This window comes from Macaca nemestrina, chromosome 7, assembly GCF_043159975.1.
Source record: "Macaca nemestrina isolate mMacNem1 chromosome 7, mMacNem.hap1, whole genome shotgun sequence".
NCBI lineage: Eukaryota > Metazoa > Chordata > Mammalia > Primates > Cercopithecidae > Macaca > Macaca nemestrina.
In genome coordinates, this window is record NC_092131.1 from 124199141 (window position 1) to 124222464 (window position 23324).

The 23324-nt window shown below is 36.8% G+C and overlaps 1 protein-coding gene across 11 annotated transcripts in view; it reads left to right on the top strand.

Moving 5' to 3' along the window:
• LOC105491013 (S-phase cyclin A associated protein in the ER) overlaps window positions 1-23324 on the top strand; it is a 560926-nt gene that overhangs the window by 107883 nt on the left and 429719 nt on the right. For all 11 annotated transcript variants that reach the window (XM_071100885.1, XM_071100886.1, XM_071100887.1 and 8 more), the window contains 2 exons: window positions 991-1151; window positions 22936-23198. In XM_071100885.1, coding sequence (XP_070956986.1) covers window positions 991-1151; window positions 22936-23198 — 424 coding nt within the window. The remainder of the gene's footprint in view (window positions 1-990; window positions 1152-22935; window positions 23199-23324) is intronic.

Below are 23324 nucleotides of genomic sequence, written 5' to 3' on the forward strand. Positions count from 1 at the left end.
TAAATATTAAGTAGACCATTAAAATATGAGTGTAAAAAGAGTCATTGTTGTTGTGAAAACTAAGATAAATTTTTGGAAACTTTGATAAAGGGAACTGCTAAAGTTGCTGTCAAATAAGGAGTAGACAGGACAACTATACAAATTTGGGGAAAATATTATTAAGGTTAAGGAGAATTGTGCATTGAATTATGTAATCGACATCACTGAATTTTCACACCACTTTAAAGGAACCAAATTTAGATGTTGTCAGTGAGGTATCATCAGGCTTGTGGATCATGTAAGAAATGTACACAAAGAAAAAGCCTATTTTCGTAGTGTCTTTATCAAGATTGACAAATTAATGCATATTTATATCTTTTTCTTTTTTTTTTTTGGAGTTTCACTCTGTCTCCCAGGCTGGAGTGCAGTGGCATAATCTTGGCTCACTACAACCTCCGCCTCCTGGGCTCAAGCAATTCTCATGCCTCAGTCTCTTGAGTAGCTGGGGTTACAGGTGCACACCACCGCGCCCAGCTAATTTTTGTATTTTTAATAGAGACAGGATTTCACCATGTTGGCCAGGCTAGTTTTGAACTCTTGGCCTCAAGTGATCCACCTGCCTTGGCCTTCCAGGGTGCTGGGACTACAGACATGAGCCACTGTGCTTGGCCAATATTTGTATTATTAAAACATGTAAGTGAAAATAAAAACTTTAAGGTATCGATGCATAATTTTTTAAAAGCTTCCTCATTTAAGTGAATTTTTCTTTTAAACAACGAGGGCTTTTATCCTTATTCTTTTCTGTTTATTCCCATATGTTATACTATATAAAATTAATGAAGTATTAGATCAAGATAAATGTATAAATATAGTTACCTTAAATTGCCATGGCAGATTATTATTCTATAAATGTGGATATTCATATGCATAATTTAAATTTTAAATACATTTAGCATTCAGAAGTTTTTCTTTTATATTTAATTTATTAAATGTGTTTACTTTTCTCCATAGAGGTTCAACTGGCACAGTGCCAGCTCCTCGTCTGGCTCCCACAGGTGTCAGTTGGGCTGACAAGGTAAAGGCTCATCATACAGGCTCTACTGCTTCTTCAGACATAACACCCGCCCAGTCTTGCCCACCAATGACAGTGCAGAAGGCCTCACGCAAAAATGGCAAGTGACTTTGAATTAGCCATTTTGTGTAGCAAATAGGTGAATATATAGAGATATTTATTTTGTTTAAAATTGGTCCTATTTATCTTTTTATACAACATATGTGATATTAATTTACCATAATTAAAACATAAAATTATCTTAAAAGCTGAGCAAAACTACTTTTCAGCACTGTAGATAGCTCATGGAGATCATTCTAGTTTCAGGTTTGCCATGTGTAAACTTTAAGGAGAATGAGGTCTTTTGTTTATTCCTTATAAGATCCTTTAGCATTCTTTTGACTTCAGGTAGGAATAAAAAAGGGTAGTTTAGTCTAGGCAGAATTCACTTTTAAATAGCATATTTACTACTTCAGCTGTTTAATACTTGATTGCTATTTTGTACTGCAAAATAATATTCTGTGTTTATCTTTGCTCACACATCCATTTTCTATACCATCAGAATAATTAAGGAAAACAAATAATTAGAAGAGGGATTATTATGAGGGCCTACCTGGAACAATTTTATCCCATAATAATATTTATTTATTTATTTATTTATTTATTTTTTATTATTATACTTTAAGTTCTAGGGTACATGTGCACAACATGCAGGTTTGTTACATATGTATACATGTACCATATTGGGGTGCTGCACCCATTACTCGTCATTTACATTAGGTATATCTCCTAATGTTATCCCTCCCCCATCCCCCCTCCCCACAATAGGCCCTAGTTTGTGATGTTCCCCTTCCTGTGTCCAAGTGATCTCATTGTTCAATTCCCACCTATGAGTGAGAACATGCGGTGTTTGGTCTTCTGTTCTTGCGATAGTTTGCTGAGAATGATGGTTTCCAGCTGCATCCATGTCCCTACAAAGGACACGAACTCATCCTTTTTTATGGCTGCATGGTATTCCATGGTGTATATGTGCCACATTTTCTCAATCCAGTCTGTCACTGATGGACATTTGGGTTGATTCCAAGTTCCTGCCACTGTGAATAGTGCCGCAATAAACACATGTGTGCTTGTGTCTTTATAGCAGCGTGATTTGTAATCCTTTGGGTATATACCCAGTAATGGGATCACTGGGTCAAATGCTATTTCTAGTTCTAGATCCTTGAGGAATCGCCACACTGTCTTCCACAATGGTTGAACTAGTTTACAGTCCCACAACAGTGTAAAAGTGTTCTTATTTCTCCACACCCTCTCCAGCACTTGTTGTTTCCTGACTTTTTAATGATCACCATTCTAACTGGTGTGAGATGGTATCTCATTGTGGTTTTGATTTGCATTTCTCTGATGGTGAGTGATGATGAACATTTTTTCATGTGTCTGTTGGCTGTATGAATGTCTTCTTTTGAGAAGTGTCCATTCATATCCTTTGCCCACTTTTTGATGGAGTTGTTTTTTTCATGTAAATTTGTCTGAGTTCTTCATAGGTTCTGGATATTAGCCCTTTGTCAGATGAGTAGATTACAAAATATCTCATAATAATTATATAGGTGTTTTATGTAAATATCTTTTGAAGTCCCGAGTGGATTTTTATACATCCATAGAGGCTGGGATTTTAGAATGATAATAGGTAATAATGAGTTTTGTTTCATGAATTCAAGAGAACTTCAGACACTGCTTTCTGTTTTCTTCAGTAGAAGATGCCATTGGAGCCTTTTGGTTCAGAAAGAAATGTTTTATTGCACATAACAAAAGACATTGCTGTCTCTGTGTTACGGATGTGTTTTGTGTGTTTTCATTTTTTTCTCAGGAAGTTGTGTTGGCTTACTTCAATATATTGCCCCTCTTTTCTTCATACTGACTTAGTAGTAGATAATTGACTGTAGGCAAGAGTTCTCTTAGGAAAGTGTAGGAAAATATACAATCATAAAACTCAGTTTCTGGATCTTGAAAGATTCTAAGAGAAATGTGTTGTACAAATCAAAATTGCAAAAAGCTTAAAGGAATCATGATATTAATACATATCACCGTTTTGTTTAAAGCAGTCCACTTCAGATTATTCATGAGTAACTCACCTAGTTGAGATGAAATAATAGATCTTGATTATATCTATACTAAAGATAACTCTTATTAATGTATTGGGAAATTTTGTTTTAGATCAATTTTGTCTTCTGTTTTGGGGTTTCAGTGCAGTGTTATACACAGCGAGTTATGCCATTCTGTGGGAAAAGCAACCTATTTTTCCTCTGCTCTCATGGCACAGCATTCAACACAGAAGACTTCTGTGACCTCTGATCACCATGAAGTATGTGGGAATTTCTCCCCACCAACAACCAATCAGTCAGTTCTGCAGCAGACACCAGCTGGTTGTCCTCGAATTCAATTTAATTTTGACACTGTCGAGCTGTAGATAGTGTCAGGTCCCACAGGTTGAGGGCTCAACACCACAAGACTGCCTCCCACTTTTGATACCAGTAACAAGCCCCAGATTATTTTCCCTGTGCTCTGACCAGCTAGCTATAAATCAGGATTCCAACTACCTACTTCTTGGATTTTGCTAGAGTGGCTCACAGAAGTCAGGGAAACACATTTACCAGTTTATTATAAAAGATATTACTAAGGATACAGATGAAGAGATGCATAGGGCAAGCTAAATGGAAAGGGAAGAAGAGCTTCCATGCCTTCTCCAGGCACACAACCCTCTAGGAACCTTCAGGTGTTCAGCTATCCAAACATTCCCTGACCCTGTTTTTAAAAAAGTTTTTTTATAAAACTTCATTATCTAGGCATGATTTATTAAACCATTGGCAAGCAACCTAAACTTCAGCTCTTTTCCTTTCTCCCTCCCTGAAGGCTGAGGAGTTTGGGGCTGAAAGTCTCAGTGTTCTGATACTGCCTTATTTTTTCCAGTGACCAGCTCCCATCCTGAAGCCACATAAGGGCTGCCAGCCAGTAGTCAACTCATTAGCATACAAAAAGACACATCACTTTGGGACTTCCAAAGGTTTTAGGAGTTGCATGCCAGGAGACTGAGATGAAGACCAAATATATATTTTGCGATATCACAGGTGTACACTTCAAGTAATGTATAATAACAGTAGCTATAGAACTGAAGTTTGTAATTTTTGTGTTATAAAAAATAATTCTAGTTAAAGATGATAGAGTGACCACATGCATTTAATGTTCTCTTCCCCAAACCCAGCTAAAGTAGTATAAAATGATTTAGAAATTGGACTTAAGGAAAAAGAGACAGGAGAAGAGACAATATGAACAAGTTTTTGGAAGTTAGTAAGGAGAAAGATAGTGGTAACTGGCAAACATACTGAGTGAGCTAGCTGAATCCTGTGCTAGAAAGAGGAGGCGCAACTGAATATTCCTAATATCTATTTCTATGTAGCAATCCCAAAACTTAGCTACTTAAAACAGTTACCATTTTATTTCCACATAATTGTTTGAGTCAGAAATCTGAGCAGTGCTCAGTGGAGTGGCTCTTTTCTTCTCCACATGGTGTCAGCTATGACAGTTGAGCTGAAACTAAAGTACACAACATGATTTCATCACATGATTGAAGTCTTGATACTGGCTTTGTCTAAGAAACCCAAGTTCTTCTTAAAGCCTCTTTCTCTTTACATGGTCTCTCATTATTCAGTGATCTCTCTTGGGCTTCTTTAAATGTCATCTGGCTTCCAACAAGGAGGAATGAAAGCTACAAGGCTTGTAAGTCCTCAGTTGGGAAGTTATAGGACATCACTTATCATATTCAGTTGAACGTATGAAGTCACAGGGCCAACCAGAGATTCAAGGGGAGAGTGAACAGTCTCCACCACTCGACAGTAGGAGTGGCATGTAAGCACTGGGATGGGAGAAATTGATGGCATCCATCTTTGTAAACAACCTATCAGAGCCCACAATCTAACTTTAGATTGCCAGAGTCTCCCAAGACTGCCAATGACTCACTCAATTATAGTATCAGCCTTGAAGACCTATATCTCATGATCTATATCAGATTTGAAAGTATTCCTTGAGTGTGAATTTTCTTAATCTGGAAGCTTGAAAGTTCAATGGGAGAAGAGGGTTGGAGGAAGAAGCAAGGACGAAAGGCCTCAGTATTACCTTTATATCTGAATTTCCTGTGGGTGTACTTTAAAATCTTTTTTTTTTTTTGGAGTTTTACAATTATTTGACCTTTTTTTTTAAAGCATCACTCACAATCTTAACACTGTGTATTAAAGATTATAGAGCCTCCAGCTAAAATGATTTTTTTTTTTTTTTTTGTCTGGCAAGATGATAGAGAACAAGCAGATCACCCAAGTCCCTTCCCAAAGGAGAGTGTGATCTGCTTATTCACTGTCATGTTGTGAGACAAAAAAACCCCAATCATTTGTTCTCCATCTCCCTTTGGGAGGACTTGGGTGACCTTTGGTTTGGTGTGAGATTTTATTAAGTTTGATGCGTTTGATGTGTTTTAATTTGTCCTTATTTCTTTTGGGGTCTCAAATGAAAACCTAGGGTGTTTGCCAAGACCACTGCATTCCTGAATTAAAATTTTTTCCTCAGCACTGTACAGTTGCTACAATATCACCTTAGCTCATTAGCTTCCCACCTGCTGCTTTCTGCTGGGTTTCTTGGAGTCTTGCCCTGTATATGCAAAGTTTTTTTAGCAGTTGTCAGACTTCTTAAGGAGAGATTAAATGAAGATTTTTTTGATTCAGTACCCTGCAGTACTTTCCCACCCCCTCTAAGATTTTTTCCCCTGAAGTTCCAGTTGCTTTAGATTCTCTGAATTCTAATACCTGTTTCAGTTGGTTGGGAATGCTGGTTTCTGCCAGGACTCACTTCCCTTGCTACCCTGAGTTCCAGGTGTTTTAGGAGAAAATACTATGGTGAATGTGGATCTGATCTCGTTGTCCTTCTCTCTTCTCAGGAATTGTACTTCCTTTAAACTTGCCACATTGGCTGCTTTTCAATGCTGTTTAATTTTTTATAGTTGTTTTTGGCAGGAAGAGGTCAAATTTTAACACAAGGTCCTTTGCCATGGCTATAACTCTTAAGTCCAAATATATAATCAAGCACATCTGGAGCATTTACCAAAATTGAAACATGCTGGGTCATTAGACATGTCTTAACAAATTTCAGGTGATTTAAATGATTCTGTTTGTTACTGAACACAGTGGGATTAAATTAAAAATCAATTACAAATAATATAGTTATATAATTCTCAAATTTTTGGAATTTTGGAATGTGCTTTTAGATAACTCATTGAGTTAGAGATGATATCACAGTGAAAATTAGAAAAAGTGACTTGAATAACAAGTGAACATTTAAAAACTTGTGAGATTAAGGTAAAGCTAGCCTTTGAGGAAAATTTCTAGCCTCAGTTGTACACGCTGGGAAAGAAGAAAAGCTAAAATTCACTCTTTGTTCATCTCATGAAGTTAGAAAAGAAAAGCAAGTAAAACCCAAAGAATATAGAACAAAATAAACTATATAGGTGAGAATAGAGAAAATAAAAGAAGCCAAAAAGTCTTTCTTTTAAATAGACCAGTAGAATTAACAGACCTCTAGTTATATATTACTGCACTTGATCTTAGCCAAAAGACTAAGAAGTGATTGTTATACAGTATTGATCAAGAAAAAGAAGACACAAGGAGGAATACCAGGAATGAAATAGAGGATATTGCTAGAGATACCACAAATATTAAAAAGATAAGAGGATTTTTATGACCAGTATTTTACACTAAATTTGGAATTACAAAAGGATTGACATTCCTTGAAAAACACAAGTTAAAATTTGCATTGTAAGAAATCTAAAAACTTGGAGAGAACTTAGAAGTGTTTTTAAAAAGTGTGAGTTTGTAACTAAAAATTTTTTCATGAAGAACATTCCAGGTCAAGATGGCTTCACATGTTACTTCTTCCAAACTTTTAAGGTAAAAATAACATGAATCTTACAGAAACTCTTCCTGAGGATAAAAAAGAGGACCATGTTTTAATGTTGCAAGCGTAACCTTACTATCAAAATCTAACAAGGAAATTAAAACATTATCTCTTGAACATTGATGTAAATATTTTAAACAAAATATTATTGAATTAAATACAGTGATAAAAATATTTCACAGTAATATTGGGATTATTCCAGGTGCACATCAGTTACTGTTTATATTGACTTGAATTTAGTATAACGTTCTTAATGACATTTGTAAAATTTTAAAAATTGTACAAGTGTAAAAACTATGAAATGAAATGTAATTTTTAGTTTTGTGTACTCTGTCCTAACCTTCTAATTATTTAAAAGTTCTCTGACAGTTTAATTGCATGATTTGCTGTTCTTAAACATTCTTTATTATGGGAATACTTCTTAAATATAGTTTGCACTAAAGGTTTATTAAAAATATAATTTGTCTATAACTAATTTCTCAGTTTTAAAGAGACCATTCCTAGTTTGATATACTCCCCTCTTGACTGCTTTAAATATTATTTCAATTAAAAAAATTATATGATAGTGTTTGTGTTGGCAATTTTATTGGTTAAAGGATTAGGTCCAATTTTAAGCAGTATTTCTTTCTATAAGGAAACTTTCAAATAAGGGTGTTTTTCTTTCCTTTAAAAAGTAAAATGAGTAGGCGTAGTGCTTCTGAGGGTGAGCCAGTTAACTGGAAACTAAGATCTTTTGTTAAACGCTTAATTTTATAATTTAGTTTTTTCCCGTTGGTATGTGTGGTTTCTGTATGATTCATCTTATGATTTTTGTTTTAATTTACATTATATATATTTAAAGGATAAAGCATAAGTGTGTTGTATGTGCTGAATTTTAATAATATTAAGCAGGTGAAAATTGAACACAGACTGGATATTATATAAGACATTATTTTTCAGTATCATAATATTGTTATATTTTTAAGAAAATGCCTATTTATATTCTTATAAAGATACATATGAAACAGTTGCAAGAGAAATGTATTTGTTTTAAATTATTTCAGAAAAAAATAATGGGGAAGGGGAATGGATTGAAAAAAGAATGTCAGAAATTGGGCCGGGGTAGCTGTAGTTCTGTAGTCCCAACTACTCAGAAGGCTGAGGCGGGAGGATTGCTTGAGCCTATGGGTACTAGCCTGGGCAACATAGCGAGACCAGTCTCAAAAAAAAAATGAAAAAAGAGAGGGACAAAATGTTGATAATTGTTAAAGCCGGATTATTGGAACATGGGGTTCATTGTACTGTTTTCTCTATATTGTGTATTTGAGAACTTTCATAATAAAGAACTTTAAAAATCTACAAAACAGATGTAAACATACTTAGAAATTTCAAAGTCTGTATCTGTGAAGTAAAATATTACACTTTCTGTCTGATAATATTTATTTTAAAATAAACATGCAACATATGAACATACCATTTTGTATTTTTAAAAATAGGATAATGAATTAATATACCAGTTACAGGAATGAGCATTTTGGGTTTTCTTTTCTCCTGGAAATAAATTTTTCTTTTTCTTTTTTTTTTTTTTTTTTGGAAAAAAACTCATGTTTATTTATGTAATAATGAATGTATGTATCTCAAGCAGAGTTCATTTTAAGTAATATGGAGAAATATATACAAATAAAGAAAAGCCTAACACTGGAGTACCAAGAATAATTGAGTATGCTCTGTAGGGAAGATGAGTTAAAATCTACAGAGCAAAACCTGCTGCTTTTAAATTTTTCTTTTTACCTTTAGTGACTCATGTGATGGTATGACACACTGTTCTATGATATACAGATTTATTTTGTTTTCGTAGTAATATAGCTTTTCAGTTTTGCAAAAATAAACCTCAAAAGTTGTCTTTTTTTCTGTTCATTTTTTATACCAGCTTTATTGAGATACAATTCACATACCGTACAGTTTACCTGTTTAAAGTATATAATTCATTGGTTTTTAGTATATTCATGCATAATGTATAACTATCACCACAGTCAATTTTATAACATTTTCTTCACCTCATAAAGAAATTCCATACACTTTTTGCTATCACTCCTGTAACCCCACATCCTCCACAGCCCTGTGGTGTTTTGGTGTTACCACAGAATTTTGTTTTACCTATTTTTATACATGCATTGTGGTTTTAATTTGCATTTCTTTAATGACTAATGCTGTTGAATGTGATGCGTTTATTTGCCCTTTGTATGTCTTCTTCAGTGAAATGTTTGTTCATGTCTTTGCCTATTTTCTGCTTGAACTGTTTGTAGTAATACAGTTCAGTTTTGAGAGTTCTCTGTGTATTCTAGACACTCGTGTTGTGTTGGTATTTTCTACCAGTCTGTCCTTTTCTTCACAGGGTGTTTTGCACAGCAAAAATTTCAATTTTGATGAAGTACGATTGATTAGTTTTTTTTTAATAGATCATACTTTCGTCGTCAAGTCTAAGAATTCATTGTCTACCCATAGGTTCTGAAGGTTCTTATGTTGCTTGAAAGTTTTATAGTTTAAAATTTTATTACTAAATCTGATCCATTTTGAGTTAATTTTTTGTATAAAGTGTGAGTTTTAAGTCAAGGTTCATTTTTTGCCTATGGATGTCCATTTATTCTACCAGTTTGTTGAAAATTCTTGGTCAGGCTTGGTGGCTCACCTGTAATCCCAGCACTTTGGGAGGCCAAGCCAGGAGGATTGCTTGAGCCTAGAGGTTCATGTCCAGCCTGGGCAACATAGTGAGACCTACTAAAAATAAAAAGTTAGCTGGGTGTGGTGGCATGTGTTTGTGGTCCCAGCTGCTCTGGAGGATCGCCACATTCCAGCCTGGGGGAGAGAGTGAGACCTTATCTAACAATAAATAAATAAAAGAAAAATTCTTTTTTCTTTCTCTGTTGAATTGCATTTGCAATTTTATAAAAAATTAGCTGACCATATAAGCATGGGTGTATTTCTGGGTTCTATATTCTGTTTCATTGACTCTATGTTTGTTGTTCCGTCGGTTCTATACTGATTTGATTAACTGTGCGGTAAGACTTCATATTGGGTAGAGTGATTGCTTCTTTTCTTTTTAAAAATTGTTTTTAGCTATTTTAGGTCCTTTGTCTTTCTGATTACTATTTAGAATAAACTTATTTACATCAAAAATGTTACTGGGAGTTTTATAGAACAATTATAATGATAGATCAATTTAGAGAGAGTTAATCAATTTAGAGAGAGTATCTTTTTACTATGCTGAGTCTTGCAGCCTGTGAACATGGTATGTCCCTCCATTTCTTTAGGCCTTCTTCTGTTTCTTTCATCAGCACGTTATAATTTTCAAGATAGACATTCTATACTTTTTTGTTGGACTTATAACTATTTCATTTTCTTTTTGTGATTAGAAGTTTTAAATTTAATTTCCACACATTTATTATTAGTATATAGAAATGCAATGGACATTTAGCATGTTGGTCTTGTATCCTGCAACTTTACTGAACCCATATAATTCTTGGAGTTTTTGTGTATATTCTCTGGGATTTTCTATTATGTCATCTAAAAATAGGGACAGTTTTATTTCTTCCTTTCCTGTCTGTATGTCTTTTTTCCTTTTTTTTTTTTTTTTTGACAGTGGTGAATTACATTGATTGATTTTTTTTTTTTTTTTTGAGACAGAGTCTTGCCCTGTCACCCAGGCTGGAGTGCAATGGTGCGATCTCAGCTCACTGCAACCTCTGCCTCTTGGGTTCAAGTGATTCCCCTGCCTCACCCTCCCCAGTAGCTGGGATAACAGGCACGCGCCACCACGCCCAGCTAATTTTTGTGTCTTTAGTAGACACGGGGTTTCACCATGTTGGCCAGGCTGATCTTGAACGCCTTACCTTGTGATCCGCCTGCCTGGGCCTCCCAAAGTTCTGGGATTACAGTCATGAACCACCGTCCCCAGCCCATTGATTTTTTTTTTTTTTTAATATTATTATACTTTAAGTTCTAGGGTACATGTGCACAATGTACAGGTTTGTTACACAAGTGTGCACGTGCCATGTTGGTGTGCTGCACCCATCAACTTGTCATTTGCATTGGGTATTTTAACCCCAGCCCCCACCCACGACAGGCCCTAGTGTGTGATGTTCCCCGCCCTGCGTCCAAGTGTTCTCATTGTTCAGTTCCCACCTATGAGTGAGAACATGCGGTGTTTGGTTTTCTGTCCTTGTGATAGTTTGCCAAGAATGATGGTTTCCAGCTTCATCCATGTCCCTACAAAGGACATGAAGGACATGAACTCATCCTTTTTTATGACTGCATAGTATTCCATGGTGTATATGTGCCACATTTTCTTAATCCAGTCTATCATTGATGGACATTTAGGTTGGTTCCAAGTCTTTGCTATTGTGAATAGTGCTGGAATAAGCATACGTTTGCATATGTCTTTATAGTAGCATGATTTATAATCCTTTGGGTATATACCCAGTAATGAAATTGCTGGGTCAAATGGTATTTCTAGTTCTAGATCCTTGAGGAATTGCTACACTGTCTTCCACAATGGTTGAACTAATTTACACTCCCACCAACAATGTAAAAGCATTCCTCTTTCTCCACGTCCTCGCCAGCATCTGTTGTTTCCTGACTTTTTAATGATCGCCATTCTAACTGGTGTGAGATGGTATCTCATGTGGTTTTAATTTGCATTTCTCTGTGACCAGTGATGATGAGCATTTTTTCATGTGTCTCTTGGCTGCATAAATTTTTTCTTTTGAGAAGTGTGTGTGTTCATATCCTTTGCCCACTTTTTGATGGGGTGGCTTGTTTTTTTCTTGTAAATTTGTTTAAGTTCTTTGTAGATTCTGAATATTAGCCCTTTGTCAGATGGGTAGATTGCAAAAATTTTCTCCCATTCTGTAGGTTGTCTGTTGAGTCTGATGGTAGTTTGTTCTGCTGTGCAGAAACTCTTTAGTTTAATTAGACCCCATTTGTCAATTTTGGCTTTTGTTGCCATTGCTTTTGGTGTTTTAGTCATGAAGTCTTTGCCCATGCCCATGTCCCGAATGGTATTGCCTAGGTTTTCTTCAAGGGTTTTTATGGTTTTAGGTAACATTTAAGTCTTTAATCATTCTTGAAGTAATTTTTATATGAGGTGTAAGGAAGGGATTCAGTTTCAGCTTTCTACATATGGTGAGCCAGTTTTCCCAGCACCATTTATGAAATAGAGAATCCTTTCCCCATTTCTTGTTTTTTGTCAGGTTTGTCAAAGATCAGATGGTTATAGATGTGTGGTGTTATTTCTTAGGGCTCTGTTCGGTTCCATTGGTGTATATATCTGTTTTGGTACCAGTACCATGCTGTTTTGGTTACTGCAGCCTTGTAGTATAGTTTGAAGCTGGATAGTGTGTTGCCTCCAGCTTTGTTCTTTTTCTGTAGGATTGTCTTGACAGTGCGAGCTCTTTTTTGGTTCCATACAACCTTTAAAGTAGTTTTTTCCAATTCTGTGAAGAAAGTCAATGGTAGCTTGATGGGGATGGCATTGAATCTCTAAATTACTTTGGGCAGTATATCCATTTTCATGATATTGATTCTTCCTATCCATGAGCATGGAATGTTCTTCCATTTGTTTGTGTCCTCCTTTATTTTGTTGAGCAGCAGTTTGTAGTTCTCCTTCGAAGAGGTCCTTTGCATCCCTTGTAAGTTGGATTCCTAGGTATTTTATTCTCTTTGAAGCAATTGTGAATGGGAGTTCACTCATGATTTGGCTCTCTGTTTGTCTGTTATTGGAGTACAGGAATGCTTGTGATTTTTGCACATCGATTTTATATCCTGAGACTTTGCTGAAGTTGCTTATCAGCTTAAGGAGATTTTGGGTGGAGACATTGGTTTTTTTAAATATACAATCATGTCATCTGCAAACAGGGACAATTTGACTTTGTCTTTTCCTAATTGAATACCCCTTATTTCTTTCTCCTGCTTGATTGCCCTGGCCAGAACTTTCAACACTATATTGAAGAGGAGTGGTGAGAGAGGGCATCCCTGTCTTGTGCCAGTTTTCAAAGGGAATGCTTCCAGTTTTTGCTCATTCAGTGAGATATTGGCTGTGGGTTTGTCATAAATAGTTCTTATTATTTTGAGATACGTCCCATCAATACCTAGTTTATTGAGAATTTTTAGCATGAAGTGCTGTTGAATTTTGTCAAAGGCCTTTTCTGCATCTATTGAGATAATCATGTGGTTTTTGTCTTTGGTTCTGTTTATATGCTGGATTATGTTTATTGATTTGCGTATGTTGAACCAGCCTTGCATCCCAGGGATGAAGCTGACTTGATTTTGGGTGGATAAGCTTTTTGATGTGCTTCTGGATTCGGTTTGCCAGTATTTTATTGAAGATTTTTGCATCAATGTTAATCAGGGATATTGGTCTAAAATTCTCTTTTTTTGTGTGTGTGTGTCTCTGCCAGGCTTTGGTATCAGGATGATGCTGGTCTCATAAAATGAATTAGGGAGGATTCCCTTTTTTTCTATTGATTGGAATAGTTTCAAAAGGAATGATACCATCTCCTCTTTGTACCTCTAGTAGAAGTCGTCTGTGAATCCGTCTGGTCCTGGGTTTTTTTTTGGTTGGTAGGCTATTAATTATTGCCTCAATTTCAGAGCCTGCTATTGGTCTATTCAGGGATTCAGCTTCTTCCTGATTTAGTCTTGGGAGAGTGTATGTGTCCATAAATTTATCCATTTCTTCTAGGTTTACTAGTTTATTTGCATAAAGGTGTTTTAGTATTCTCTGGTGGTAGTTTGTATTTCTGTGGGATCGGTGGTGATATCTATCCCCTTTATCATTTTTTATTGTGTCTATTTGGTTCTTCTCTCTTTTCTTCTTTATTAGTCTTGCTAGCGGTCTATCAATTTTCTTTTCAAAAAACTAGCTCCTGGATTCATTGATTTTTTTTTGAAGGGTTTTTTTGTGTCTCTATCTCCTTCAGCTCTGCTCTGATCTTAGTTGTTTCTTACCTTCTGCTAGCTTTTGAATGTGTTTGCTCTTGCTTCTCTAGTTCTTTTAATTGTGATGTTAAGGTGTCAATTTTAGATCTTTCTTGCTTTCTCTTGTGGGCATTTAGTGCTATAACTTTCCCTTTACACACTACTTTAAATGTGTCCCAGAGATTCTAGTACATCGTGTCTTTGTTCTGCTTGGTTTCAAAGAACATCTTTATTTCTGCCTTCATTTTGTTATGTACCCAGTAGTCATTCAGGAGCAGGTTGTTCAGTTTCCATGTAGTTGTGCATTTTTGAGTGAGTTTCTTAGTCCTGAGTTCTAATTTGGTTGCACTCTGGTCTGAGAGAGAGTTTGTTATGATTTTTTTTTTTTTTTACATTTTCTGAGGAGTGCTTTTCTTCCAATTATGTGGTCAGTTTTAGAATAAGTGCGATATGGTGCTGAGAACAGTGTATATTCTGTTGAATTGGAGTGGTGAGTTCTGTAGATGTCTATTAGGTCTGCTTGGTGCAGAGCTGAGTTCAAGTCCTGGATATCTTTGCTAACCTTCTGTCTTGTTGATCTGTCTAATATGGACAGTGGGGTGTTAAAGTCTCCCATTATTATTGTGTGGGTGTCTAAGTCTTTTTGTAAGTCTCTAAGGACTTGCTTGATGAATCTGGGTGCTCCTGTATTGGGCGCATATATATTTAGGATAGTTCTTTTTGTTGAGTCAATCCCTTTACTATTATGTAATGGCCTTGTCTCTTTTGATCTTTGTTAGTTTAAAGTCTGTTTTATCAGAGACTACGATTGCAACCCCTGGTTTTTTTTTTTTTGCTTTCCATTTGCTTGGTACATCTTCCTCCATCCCTTTATTTTGAGCCTATGTGTGTCTCTGCACATGAAATGGGTCCCCTGAATATAGCACACTGATGGGTCTTGACTCTTTATCCAATTTGCCAGTCTGTGCCTTTTAATTGGGGCATTTTGCCCATTTACATTTAAGGTTAATATTGTTATGTGTCAGTTTGATTCTGTCATTATGATGTTAACTGGTTGTTTTGCCTGTGAGTAGATGCAGTTCCTTCCTAGCATCGATGGTCTTTACCACTTGGCATATTTTTGCAGTGGCTGGTACCGTTTGTTCTTTTCCATGTTTAGTGCTTCCTTCAGGAGCTCTTGTAAGGCAGGCTTAGTGGTAACAAAATCTCTCAGCATTTGCTTGTGTGTAAAGGATTTTATTTCTCCTTCACTAATGAAGCTTAATTTGGCTGGATATGAAATTCTGGGTTGACCAAATGTCCATCAGTGACAGACTGGATTAAGAAAATGTGGCACATATACACCATGGAATACTCTGCAGCCATAAAAAAGGATGAGTTCGTGTCCTTTGTAGGGACATGGATGCAACTGGAAACCATCATTCTCAGCAAATTATCACAAGAACAGAAGACCAAACACCATGTTCTCACTCATAGGTGGGAATTGAACAATGAGATCACTTGGACACAGGAAGGGGAACATCACACACCAGGTCCTATTGTGGAGAGAGGGGGAAGGGATAGCATTAGGAGATATACCTAATGTAAATGGCTGCAACAAACCAACATGGCACATGTATACATATGTAACAAACCTGCATGCTGTGCACATGTACCCTAGAACTTAAAGTATAATAAAAAAAAAAAAAAAAAGAAAGAAAATCTGGATTGAAAATTCTTTTCTTTAAGAATGTTGAATATTGGCCCCCACTATCTTCTGGCTTGTAGGGTTTCTGTTGAGAGATCCACTGTTAGTCTGATGGACTTCCCTTTGTGGGTAGCCCGACCTTTGTCTCTGGCTGCCCTTAACACTTTTTCCTTCATTTCAACCTTGGTGAATCTGACAATTATGTTTCTTGGGGTTTCTCTTCTTGAGGAATACCTTTGTTGTGTTCTCTGTATTTCCTGAATTTGAATGTTGGCCTGCCTTGCTAGGTTGGGGAAGTTCTGGATAATATCCTGCAGAGTGTTTTCCAACTTGTTTCCATTCTCCCCATCCATTTCAGGTACACCAGTCAAATGTAGATTGGGTCTTTCCACATAGTTCCATATTCCTTGGATGCTTTCTTCGTTTCTTTTTACTCTTTTTTCTCTAATCTTGTCTTCTCACTTCATTTCATTAATTTTATCTTCAATCACTGATATCCTTTCTTCCACTTGATCAAATCAGCTATTGAAGCTTGTGCATGCATCATGAAATTCCCTTGCCATGGTTTTCAGTTCCATCAGGTCATTTAAGGTCTTCTCTCCACTGTTCATTCTAGTTAGCCATTCGTCTAACCTTTTTTTAATGTTTTTAGCTTCCTTGCGTTGAGTTAGAACATGCTCCTTTAGTTTGGAGAAGTTTGTTATTACTGACCTTCTGAATCCTACTTTTGTCAACTCGTCAAAGTCATCCTCCAACCAGTTTTGTTCTGTTGCTGGCAAGGAGCCGCGATCCTTTGGAGAAGAAGAGGCACCCTGGGTTTTAGAATTTTCAGCTTTTCTCCTCTAGTTTCTCCTCATCTTTGTGGTTTTATCTACCTTTGGTCTTTGATGTTGGTAACCTACAGATGAGGTTTTGGTGTGGATGTCCTTTTTGTTGATGTTGATGCTATTCCTTTCCGTTTGTTAGTTTTTCTTCTAACAGTCAGGTCCCTCAGCTGCAGGTCTGTTGGAGTTTGCTGGAGGTCCACTCCAGACCCTGTTTGCCTGGGCGTCACCAGTGGAGGCTGCGGAACAGCAAATATTGTAGAACAGCAAACATTGCTGCCTGATCCTTTCTCTGGAAGTTTTGTTCCAGAGGGGCACCCACTTGCATGAGGTGTCTGTCGGCCCCTACAGGGAGGTATCTCCCAATTAGGCTACTTGGGTGTTAGGGACCTACTTGAGGAAGCAGTCTGTGCATCCTCTGAGCTCAAATGCCACTACTCTCTTCAGAGATGTCAAAAGGGAGGTCTAAGTCTGCAGAAGTTTCTGCTGCCTTTTGTTCAGGTATGCTCTGCCCACAGAGGTGGAGTCTATAGAGGTAGTAGGCCTTGCTGAGCTGCAGTGGGCTCCACCTGGTTCGAGCTTCCTGGCCACTTTGTTTACCTCCTCAAGCCTCACCAATGGCAGACGCCCCTCCCCCTGCCCAGCTGCAGCCTCGCAGGTTGATCTCAGACTGCTGCGCTAGTGGTGAGTAAGGCTCCATGGGTGTGGGACCTGCTGAGCCAGGCACGGGAGAGAATCTCCTGGTCCTCTGGTTTCTAAGACCGTGGGAAAAGCGCAGTATTTGGGTTGGAGTGTCCGGGTGTCCCATTTTTCCAGGTACAGTCTGTCACGGCTTCCCTTGGCTAGGAAAGGGAAATCCCTCAACCCCTTGTGCTTCCTGGGTGAGGCGATGCCCAGCCCTCCTTCAGCTTGCCTTTCGTGGGCTGCACCCACTGTCCAACTAGTCCCAGTGAGATGAACCAGGTACCTCAGTTGGAAATGCAGAAATCCTTTCTTCTGCATTGATCACGCTGGGAGCTCCAGACCGGAGCTGTTCCTATTCACCCGTTTTGGTTGAAGCTCCCCCATTGATTGGTTTTTGAATGGTGAACTGGGATGGCATATCTGAAATAAATTTCACTTGTTCATAGCTTATAATTCAGTTTATATATTGGTATATTTTATATACTGTTATTTTGTTGAAAATGTTTGCATCTAAGTTCATGAGAGGTTTTGGTATGTCGGTTTATTTTTTTTTTTTGTACTGTGTAATTTTTTAAAGCAGGGTAACAATATTAGCTTTGGATAACCTGGGATGTGTTCCCTTCTCTTCTATTTTCTGGAATAGTTTCCATAGAACTCGTGTGAATCTTTAAAAAAGTTTTTAGTAGAATTTGTGAGAGAAACCATCTGGGCTGAGAGAAACCTCTTTCTTTTAAATTACATATTGAGTTTCTTTAACAGTTACAGGGCTATTCAGATTGTGTGTTTTATCTTTGTTGAGTTTTGGTAGCTAGTGGTTTTTGTGGGATTGCTCCATTTATTCCATGTCATTGAAATTATTGGCATAAAGTTGTTTGTAGTATTCCTTTCTTATACTTTAAATGGCTGGAAGATCTGTAGTAATGTTCCTGTTTCATTCCTATTGTGAACATACTTTGTGTGATGTCAGTAATTTTATACTTGCAGAAGTTTATTTTATGCCACAGATATGGTTTATCATGGTTAATGTTCTGTGAGCATTTGAAATTTTTTTTTTACTGTTGTTGGATAGATTTTTCTATATATGTCATTTTCTGTTGGTTGATCTTATTCATTTCTTTTATATTAATATATTTGCTGATTTTCTGTCAATAGTTCTGTCAGTTGCTGTTTTTCCACAGTGTATCTTGAGTTTCATTTGTTTGGTATTTATACATTTAGGAATGTTTTGTGTTCATTATGGAATGATACTTCTTATAATTATCCAATGTATTTTTTTTTTTTTTTTGAGACGGAGTCTCGCTCTGTCACCCAGGCTGGAGTGCAGTGGCCGGATCTCGGCTCACTGCAAGCTCCACCTCCCGGGTTTACGCCATTCTCCTGCCTCAGCCTCCCGAGTAGCTGGGACTACAGGCGCCCGCCACCACGCCCGACTAGTTTTTTGTATTTTTTTAGTAGAGACGGGGTTTCACTGTGTTAGCCAGGATGGTCTCAATCTCCTGACCTTGTGATCCGCCCGTCTCGGCCTCCCAAAGTGCTGGGATTACAGGCTTGAGCCACCACGCCCGGCCTCCAATGTATTTTTTGTCTTTAGTAATTTTCTTTGTTCAGGATTCTCTATTTCTTACCCTCTACTGATTCTTAATGTTTGCATGGTATATCTTTTCTATTCTTTTACTTATAGCCTACCTATGTTTTTGTATTTAGATGAGTTAGATAACATATAGTTTAAGTATATTTTTAAGTATATACATATCTAAGTATATACTTTTTCCAGTTTTGTAAGCTCAGCTCCCTGCTTGACCACACATAAATATATATATACTTAAAAATATACTTAAACTAATACTTAAAAACATACTTAAACTATACGTATATAAGTGTGTATATATATAACATATAAATGTATATATGTGTATATGTGTATATATGTATGTATATGTATATATGTATGTATATGTATGTATATACATATATACACACTTATATGTTTAAATAATTAAAGAGTTTATAGAGTCCCAGCCTCTGTGATTTAATTTATATATTTAGAACATTTACATTTAAGTTAATTATTGATAAATCTGTTCATTTTATTATTTCTGTTTTCTCTCTTTCAACTGCTTTGCATTTCTTGCCTGTCTATGGGTTACTTGAAAATTTTTTTGATTCTCTTTTGATTTATTCATAGTGTTTTAAACAATATTGATTTGTATAGTTTCCTTAGTGGTTACTTTAGGTATTACATTATACATATCTGATTTATCACAGTCTACTGATACTGGCATACCCCACTGTGAGTGAAATTTAGAAACCTTACCTTTTAATTGGTTTCCTTAACTGTCTCTACTTTTAAAATATCATTATCTCAAATATTTTATCTGTGTACATTGAGCACTACCTCAATTGATGATATAATTTTTGCATTACTATGAAAGATGATCCAAAAATTCATGAGAAGGCTAATTATACAAATGAGTCCCAACTTATGACTTTTCAACTTTATGATGGTGTGATAGCAATATGCATTCAATAGAAACCATATTTTGAGTAGCCATGCAATCTTACCCAACAGCTGAAAGTGTTTTTCACTATCAGTATAGTATTCAATAAATTACGTGAGTTATATTAACACTCTATTATAAAATAAGCATTGTTTTAGATGATTTTGCCCAACTGTAGGTTGTTAGTGTTCTCAGCGTATTTAAGGTAGTCTAGGCTAGTTATGTTTGGTAGGGTAAGTGTATTAAATCCATTTTTGATTTTATATTTCCAACTTACTGTGGGTTTAATCAGGAAGTGACCACATTGTAAGTTAAGGAGCAACTGTATTTACTTCCATTTTTAACCATTCCAATGTTCTTTCCTTTTTGAAGTTTCAAACCTCCTTTTATTATTTATTTGTATACTTTTTTGAGACGGAGTTTTGCTCTTGTTGCCCATGCTGGAGTGCTATGGCGTGATCTGGGCTTACTGCAACCTCCCCATCTCAGGTACAAGCGATTATCCTGTCTCAGCCTCCCAAGTAGCTCGGATTACAGGCATGCGCCACCACGCCTGGCTGATTTTTTTGTATTTAGTAGCGATGGGGTTTCACCATGTTAGTCAGGCTGGTTGCGAACTCCTGATCTCAGGTAATCCACCCGCCTTGGCCTCTAAGGTGCTGGGATTACAGGCGTGCGCCACCATGCCTGGCCTCAAACCTTCTTTCATTATTTCATTTCTCTTTTGGGAACTTTCTTTAGCCATTTATTAAAGGTAGTTTTGCTAGTGATTTATTCCCTTAGTTTTTCCTTTATCTGTGAATGCCTTTATTTTCCTTTCATTCTGCAGGATATGTTCACCACATATATTAATAAAATTCACAATGGGCAGTTCTTTCAGTCCCTTGCTAAATGTGCCACTTCCTCTTGGCTTCCATTGTTTCAGATGAGGAATCTGCTATGATTTGAATTGATGTTTCTCTATAGGTAATACGTCTTCTGACTGCTTTCAAGATTTTTTTGTGTGTGTTTAGTTTTCAGAGGTTTAATTATGATTTTTCTTTGTCTTTAGTTTTGAGAGCTTTAATTATGATGTGTCTTACTATGGACTTTTTTGGGTTTATCATATTTGGGATTCACTTACTTTCTTGAATTCATAGTTTTCTCTATTTCACTAAATTTAGGAATTTTTCAGCCATTATTTTTTCAATACTTTTTCAGTATTGTCTGTGAGACTCAAATATTGTCTCACAGATTCTGAGATTGTTCTTGGTCTTGTGATAACTTTGCAGAAAAAGTATCAAACCGACTTGTATCACTTCCTTTCCTCCTACTAGTTTTGTAAGCTCGGTTCCCTGCTTGATCACCTTCACACTAAGGAGGGGAGAAGTGGAAGCAGGACTGACTCATACCACCTTGTTGCTGTAGGTTGGGGTGGGATCCTAGCTTCCTGCTGGGTTCTACTGACATAAGGAAAAGGAAAGGGGGAATCCCAGTGTCAAACAAATCTGCCTCCAACTACTTTTTCTGCCTCCTTGATGCTGGTGATAGCAGAAGCTCAGCTTTCTATAGGGCCCTGCTGATATTGGGTGAGGGTGAGAGCTAATGAGAGGAGGCTCTGTTCACCACTGGGCCCTGCTGATGCTATTTGGATAGGGGAATTGGAGTACCATCTATTTGTGTTAGGTAGGAGATGGAAGTTAAGCTCCTAGTTTACCCCTACTGAAACTATGGGGAACAGGGGTTCCACTGGTGTTTGGCTGTAGTCGAGTGGGTATTGCTAAAGAGATTTTCTGTTTTGTTAGGCCACCCTTTTTTCTGTGCTTTGTCTTGGCAAAAGAGGCATTTCTTGATGCCTATTTTTTTTTTTTTTTTTTGAGACGGAGTCTTGCTCTGTAGCCCGGGCTGGAGTGCAGTGGCCGGATCTCAGCTCACTGCAAGCTCCGCCACCCGGGTTTAGGCCATTCTCCTGCCTCAGCCTCCGGAGTAGCTGGGACTACAGGCACCCGCCACCTCGCCTGGCTAGTTTTTTTTTTTTTTTTTTTTTTTGTATTTTTAGTAGAGACGGGGTTTCACGGTGTTAGCCAGGATGGTCTCGATCTCCTGACCTCATGATCCGCCCGTCTCGGCCTCCCAAAGTGCTGGGATTACAGGCTTGAGCCACCGCGCCCGGCCCTCTTGATGCCTATTTTGTCTTTGCCTGTTGATGTTTTTGGAGACTGTTGCAGCATCCTGTCTGGAATATATAGGAGACAGTAAGGAAACCCAGGGAACTCACCACTTTGCTGCTTTTCAAGTCCCCTAAATCCTAAGGCAGTCTACTGTAGTCTATCTCTTAGAGTCTTCCTATGCTTAATGTGTTTTAACTAGGGTTTTTAATTGTAAGATGGAGGGCCCAAAATGAAGGAATGGTTACTTCATTTTGGCCAGAACTAGAATTCTTTATATTAGTTTTGAAAGACTGTAATCAGCCAATAAAAATTTAAAATTGGGGCTGTAAGCACCACTATACCTCAACGTTGTCATATTTTAGATAAAGATTCTTATTTATTTTAGGCTATTTTTTTTGTGATTTATTTTAGGCTATTTTGGTGTGTGGCTTTGAACGTAGGACCTTAGTTTCCATGTATATGTGGTGAAATGTTGGACTAGATCCTCTGGGGTGCTATCAATTAATATCCTATAATTTAATGATCCTAAAAACAGTTTATTTAAGTCAAGGTATGCTGTTGGTGCTGGGATAGAGGGAAGAACTTGGACTTTGGAGGTAGATGTTTGGATTCTGAAAGATGAAGAGACAGTTTTTATATAGCCATTAGGATGGACACCAGAACCAATGTACCTAGACTAGCATTTTGGCATTACCTTTACTCTGTGCATGATCTGGGATAAATTACTTAATTTCTCTTTGTCTCAGTTTCCTCCTTGCTTAAATGGGTATGATAATACTGATCTTATTATTGTGAAGATTAAAAGAGATACTATATATAAAGCACTTAAAACAGTGCTCACACATAGTATTCACTATTTAAATATTTATTATTACTCACTGACTATCTGACATTAGGTCAGCCTTAATCTGAATTTCAGTTTTGTCATTTGTGAAGTAGGGATAATTATACACACATTTATTTAAATATGTATATACAAATATACATTTTGTACAATACTGTCATGTTTGTATATTATTTGTTGGGAATTAAATTGGAAATGTCTTTATTCTATGAGTTTCCAAATATTTTTATCATCTAAATAAATCTTGATTTGTATTTTGCTTTAATTGCATAGAACGGAAAGATGCTGAAGGATGGGAGACTGTTCAGAGAGGAAGGCCTATTCGTTCTCGATCAATAGCAGTGTTGCCAAAAGTTTCATTGGCAACAGAAGCTGCAAGATCAAAGGATGATAGTGATAAAGAAAATGTATGTCTTTTACCTGATGAAAGCATACAGAAAGGTGAATTTGTTGGAGATGGATCTTCTAATACTATAGAATCTCATCCCAAAGACTCATTACACACTTGTGACCATCCTCTTGCCGAAAAAACCCAGGTAGTACATTCTGAAAATCCTTTTACTATCTTTTTCAAAGGGGTATGTGTACATGTGTACTGGAATGTCTTAGTTTTGTACTTTATTTTTTAACTTACTGTGAAAATTTCAGGTCTATAGACCTAT